The sequence below is a fragment of the Bidens hawaiensis genome, unplaced genomic scaffold (genome assembly GCF_021521415.1).
Source record: "Bidens hawaiensis isolate Kalapana, Puna unplaced genomic scaffold, B.hawaiensis_p1.1 tig00000780_1, whole genome shotgun sequence".
Classification (NCBI taxonomy): Eukaryota; Viridiplantae; Streptophyta; class Magnoliopsida; order Asterales; family Asteraceae; genus Bidens; species Bidens hawaiensis.
The window spans coordinates 1,775,612-1,781,734 of record NW_027491045.1 but is presented as its reverse complement, the minus strand read 5'-3'; the positions used below and the strand labels follow the sequence as shown (position 1 = coordinate 1,781,734).

At 36.9% G+C, this 6,123-nt stretch overlaps 1 protein-coding gene across 1 annotated transcript; it reads right to left on the bottom strand.

The window, feature by feature from the left end:
- Window positions 1–897: 897 nt before the first annotated feature.
- On the bottom strand, window positions 898–1,965 carry LOC143536672 (subtilisin-like protease SBT5.3). Its single transcript, XM_077030611.1, has 2 exons — window positions 1,661–1,965; window positions 898–1,592 (listed from the first exon to the last, which is right to left on the bottom strand). The coding sequence occupies exons 1-2, from the start codon at window positions 1,893–1,895 to the stop codon at window positions 1,057–1,059; spliced, it is 771 nt and encodes a 256-aa protein (XP_076886726.1). The 5' UTR covers window positions 1,896–1,965; the 3' UTR covers window positions 898–1,056.
- Between the last annotated feature and the right edge of the window lie 4,158 nt (window positions 1,966–6,123).

Sequence of the window (6,123 nt, the reverse complement as noted above, 5' to 3'; positions counted from 1 at the left end):
GTTGTCGGAAGTATGATAAAGAGCGTGCATTCATGCACATGATTCAATCAATTTTACATTGATGAGTAAAGTCTAATACGCTAGTAGGGGTGGCAAATATGACTCATAGGTTAAATGAGTTGTATTAAAATATATAGAATGAGTCAAACTAAAAAAATATGATTGAAACGGGTCAAATTGGGTTGACATTTCTTGAGTTTTTTTTTTATGAAATGAGAAAAACGGAGAGAACTTTTAATTATTTTTTTGAATTTTTTAATGAGGAGTTTTTGAATCTCAACCCATTTTGACTCATTTCAAAAATTCCTCATTAAAAAATTCAAAAAAAATAATTAAAAAATCATAACTCGAAATATAAATCAAAAACTTAAAAAGTAAAAGTACTAAAAAGTTTCTCCGTTTTCTCGTACCATTAAAAAAATACCTTCAAGAAATGGCAACCGGTTTCAATCATATTTTTCAACCCAATAGGTCATATTTGCCATATGCTAGTAAAAGTAGATATGTGAATATGGAGCCGCACATCATCATTATTATTATTAGATGCGTGATTATTTTGTGACATAACTATACAAATATAAAGGGGTGTTTGGGATTGCTTATTTTCATCAACTTATAACTTATAAATTTTTTGAAAAATAATAAGGTATTTGGGATTGCTTATATTGTGAGAGGAAAAGTTCTATAAGTTATACTTCTGTAACTTATTAATTTAATTATAAGTTATAAGGAAATAAAATAAGGAATCCCAAACACCTCTAAGTCTCTAGGGACAATGGTTATTTCCTTATTGCTACCACTAATTTAATTACATATCAATTAATCTTACATTGATGTGAGTAAAAGTAGATATAGATTTTTATGTTATTATCCTCACATTGTTACCACTGATCCAAACATGAAATGATATAACCTGTAAGGTTTTTAGCAGGCAGGCAAAAATTAACAAAATTATGTGTTACAAGTCAATAACCAAGAATAAATTTCAATAATAATAATAATAACCAATAATTATTTTACTTCAAATATTTTTCCCACCCCCAAATCATATGGTTTTTAACTTTTAACCACAATGGGACTCCTCACATTATGCTTCCCATCTGACCATTTCAATTGTCCAAAAACATAATCACCACCTAAACTCCCCTTCTTTGCCTTCAAAGTAACCTTAAACCTTTTCTCTTCACCAATCTTCTTAAACTTCAACTTCTTCGGATGAACCCGAACCGATATACCATCAAGCTTCAACACTCGTGCTCTATACATGCCCGGTGAACCCACATTTGTAACGGTTCGTGTCACTGTGACTGTGCCATTAAGGTTAGGCACGGTGATGGATGGATAGTTAAAGTCAAGGAGACTAATGTTATCACTCGGGCACGTATATGGTGTTTCTGAGAACATTTCGACTTGTGACTTGGTGTAACCGAGTGCACATAGCAAGTCTAGGCAACTTGTTGTGGTCAGGTCGTAAACTAGACCAGGGTCCATGGCTCGGTTGGGACGCACATGTCCTGCTCCATAGCTAAATGGCGTTGCTATGTTATGGGACGCGTTTGTGATTGGTTTAGCCACGTTGTCGCGTATTCTTGCTGCATTGTTAAATACTTAACTTAGAAAATAGTTCTTTAAATATATTAAAGTTTAATAATAAACGCACCAGTGGTCATGATGGCGGATTTAATAGCTGCGGGACTCCATTCGGGGTGGATGGTTTTCAGAAGCCCGACAATGCCAGAAACATGAGGACATGACATTGAAGTGCCTGATACACAATTATACTGAACCCTACGCCTGTCAAACTCTTGATTTGTGGGCCCTTCTGATTCTGTATAGGCTGCTATTATGCTCACACCGGGTGCGGTTATATCAGGCTGAATATGATCAAGAAACATATTTATTAGTGGTGTGCATAAAACTGAAATGTCTGAGCCCAACCCAAAACTGACGGTTTAGCCTTTTGTTTTTCCAACATGTCTCGAAAATCTTAAAGCCGAACCAACTTATATAACCGAACTGATTCCGTAGAAACCGACTTTGTTTATGTATTATAAATTATTTTTTTGAATGTTAAGCAATTTATAAAAAGTTAACAAATGGTGTGGCCAACAAATTTTAGACCCAAATATGTAATAATAAATTCATTATTAATCAAAAAACATTAGGCCCAAATTCATTATTTTGGGCCAACTTCTTTTTTGTCCCATAAAATTCGAGCCTAAATAACAAAACCAAAACCGAACTGAACCCATTGTTAAAAATAAAAACCATAAAAACCAAAACCAAACGGTTTTCAAAAAATAAAAAATCATATTTTTCTGTTTTTGGTCCAATTTGAGCCCAAAACCGATCAGGCGTCTGGTGCTGGTGACGGAATGACTTGGTGGTGATGCGTTCTTGACTGGTGGTGCTGGCAAAAGGTCGTGGTGGTGATGGCTTTCATGGTGATGGCCGGCGTTCCTGGTGATGTTCGTGGGTGACTGGTGGTGGTAATTTGAGAGAATGTATGGTGGCTGGTAAGTTTAGCAGATGTATTTTTATTTGGTATGATATTATAATATAGGTCAAAATTGGTCTTGTTTACATGACACGTGATATGCAAAACGCGGTCTATAAAAATATTAATCTAACTTATACACTCTAGTTTTAAATTTATAAATCTAGACTCTTCTAATGCTAGGCCACTAGACAGACAAGTGTACTTATCGACTGTAGTAAAGCCTAATGAAGTCCGGATATCGAACCCACAGGACACTAGCGACACCTAAACTAGACTCTGACTAATAACTTAAATAAATAGATTTAATTGATTTTTGTGTTTTTTTAATTATTAACTATAAATTAAATAATACTTAAACTAAAACTGACACGAACAAATAGGGGTAAAACTCAAAAAGGGAGAACAACTACCTAGGTAAGGAATCTTACTAGTCAACTCGTAAACTTTAAGAATTGGATTTATGATTGGTACCGTATTCTAAAAATATGAAACTTAAGGAATAACTAAAGTACGTTAGATCACCTCCCGGTCTCACCAACAATACCTAAGAACCCTAAATATCATGTAAATCTCAACGGTTAATGGTTCGGATCTCCTCCCGGTCTCACCTTACCTAACTATGCTAAGGTACCCAAAAATTAAATCACCTCCCGGTCTCTCTAATCACAATACACCCTAAGGCGTAAAGGGGTATTTTATTGAATTCGGTTATAATTCGGATCTGTAAGAATCTAAAGGAATCTAGGGTAACTCACTCCCGTGCAATCACTACCCAAACCCGCAAAAGACCAGAACATACGACACTTAATTACCTCCCGGTCTCTCAAGTGGCAGAATATAAGGAATCTCTAAACTCTCAATTACCGCTCCTATGGAATACGTTAACTATATACCATAAACTAGTTACAAACACATAGTAAGTAACCTAATATGCATCTATACATGAAAGACATTCACAAAGACACATATGGAACAATAAATTGATCATAAATTAATACCAAATACGCATGTGCATCACAACCAAATAAAATAAAAACTTTACCAAAGCATGAACCAATTAATATATAATCCAAAACTGAAAATAAAACGAGTCTAAAAAGTATTCATCCAAACCCAGACAGTATAACAGTTTAGCTACTCATAATTATTGATGAAACAAGGATAAAACAATTAATATGGTTCATCGTAAAAGAATAATAATAATAATTGACCTTATTGCTTGCTTTCTATTTCTTGATTTCTTTGATCTCCTCTACTCGAAACAGGGGTGGCTCCCCACTAACTTGCGTCTAACCTCACGTGCCCCCCCCCCCCCCCTCCATAGGGTTCTGCACCAATCTGCCTCTTTTTATATCTCACGTCAATACTTAAAAACGTCACGCCCCCAACTCAGTTGTTATGAAAGCCCATCTATAATTAGTTGGTTAATGTCCATGTCCATTCTTTTTCAAACGAGGCCCATAACTCCACAAGTTATCAATCTTGTTGGTGACTTTTATTTAATTCTTTTAATCTCTAGCCTTAAGCCCATTAATTCCTTTTGATGTCCCTAGCAAAGAAAGAAATCGTAACAGTAATGTATTTGTCATATATAGACCTAAATTTAATTAATTCCTTTCGTCTAGCATTAAAACTTAAATCATATAATTTTGCTAGGTTATTCAGTTTACGTTACAAAAATAATAATAATAATAATAATAATAATAATAATATATAGTTAGTTATGTAAAAGGCCTTGTTTTTAGTTCGTTGTCTCATGAAACCATTAGAATTACATTTAAGTCACTTATAACTAGTATCTTAACAAAAACTAACTCAAAAGTAATTAAAACGAGGGAAAATTTATATAAAGATATATATAATTTGGACCATATCAACACGTAAACTTTTTTTTTTTTGTAATTTATGACATTGTTTAATGACAAACAAAAACGAGTGTCATAAATCTTCTATTTTACAAAAATTATGACATTTTTTAATGACTCGCATAATTGTGCGTCATAAATTCGACGCGTGTCATTGTGCACATGTCATAGAAGCCCTTTTTTCTAGTAGTGGTTATCGTTAAAGAAAAAAATAAAGCAAGCTATGGATGATGAAGATTTGACGATGTCATATAACTTTTAATCATGAAATCTTCATTGTTTATAGTTATTGTGATGCGATAAAATAATATAGTTTGTATATGTAATCATAGTCATTTAACGTGATTATTAATAAATAATAGAATTAATTTTTTGCAGTGTCATCCACATAATAAAACAAATGCATCCTGAAGAAACACTAACCGGACCCCGGGCAGATTACGGGTAACCTGGGGGTTAGATAGATGTTTCCCACGAGGGGGTAGACCCGGCAAAGATGGTTCTTCTGATAACCTGCAAAACAGACACCGTGAGCTCGTCACTGAGAAGGGGGGGTTCCTCCTTGTGACCACCCTCCGGCGTGAGAATCAGACTAGATTGCTCTTGAATATAAATGTATATTAAGAGATTGCTAGAGCAGATATCAGGTATAATATGTAATACGAGATAGTATATGATGATAAGATGATAAGATGAGATGATCATACCATTTGGGGTATTTATAGCCGAAGGTAGGTTTCCAAGAAGGTGTGGCCGGCTGAATAGTATTCCTGTTCTACCAACTGTGGCCTACGCACGTGCCCTGCTGGTAGTTGGTGGGTAGGCAGCGGCTGACAGTGACCAGGCCTGCTGTGTACTATTCCTTTTCCACCAACTGCCGGCTATGCACGTGGTATGACAGGAGTTGGTGAGTAGGCAGCGGCTAATAGTGACATACAGTACAAGAGCATGCTGCTCGCCATACTGTTGTCAATAAGCTGTCGTATCTTTGGTCAGATCTTTTGCCCATACCTCGTCAGGTACAATACAGAAGATCTTCCCGTATCGTACGGACTGGCTTATTTGGGCGGGAGTATTCCCCCTCCCGCCTTTGTGCGGGATTGTTCCCGGCTTTGCTCATTCCTTCAGGTGACAACTGAATTATTGAGAGCTAAGTGCCTTGTGCGTGTAGCCTTGCTGCGCGGGTGGCCTTCCCTGATGGCTTGTATCCGCAGCTGCGGGAACAGGCAGAGTACTTCACCATTGGGAGGCATTTTCTGCGGGAACAGCTTGCGTACTGCGCGTAAGGACGTCACGTCTCTGAGCCTGGTGGGTCCTGCGGATCCAGTTGGTTTCTGCTCAGACGTCTCTCTTCAAGGTGAGTCTTGCGGGTCCAACTGGGCTCTGCTGGGACCTACCTCTTCAAGTCCCCCCAGTCCAATGTTCTTCTCATGAATAGTTAATAAAGTGAGGTGAACTTTTGGACTTAAGCAAAGGGTTTTGAAAAGGGTTTAGTTTTAAGGTTTTCCATGGGGATTCTTCCCGCGGAAGTCCTTATGTCACTTGCAGAAATTCCCGACTTTCCTGCTTGATCTTTGGGTATGATGCGGGTAGGTCTTTAACCTCCTCGCAAGTCAGGAGCGTTGAGTCCCACTTGTGTGGATTCTCCATGAGGTTTTGGTAGTTTTGAACATAGTGATCAATTATGTTAAAACCACCAATTCTATCCTGGAGCTTCAAACAATGTAGTTCTCGACGTTCCCGCTATGCGGGGATGTT

What these genes read in the sequence shown, in the direction of transcription:
- LOC143536672 (XM_077030611.1), bottom strand. Translation starts at nt 1,895, where the DNA reads ATGTTTCTTGATCATATTCAGCCTGATATAACCGCACCCGGTGTGAGC. An exon ending in ATCCGCCATCATGACCACTG is followed by an intron (nt 1,593 to 1,660) that starts GTGCGTTTATTA and finishes TTAACAATGCAG; the next exon opens with CAAGAATACGCGACAACGTG.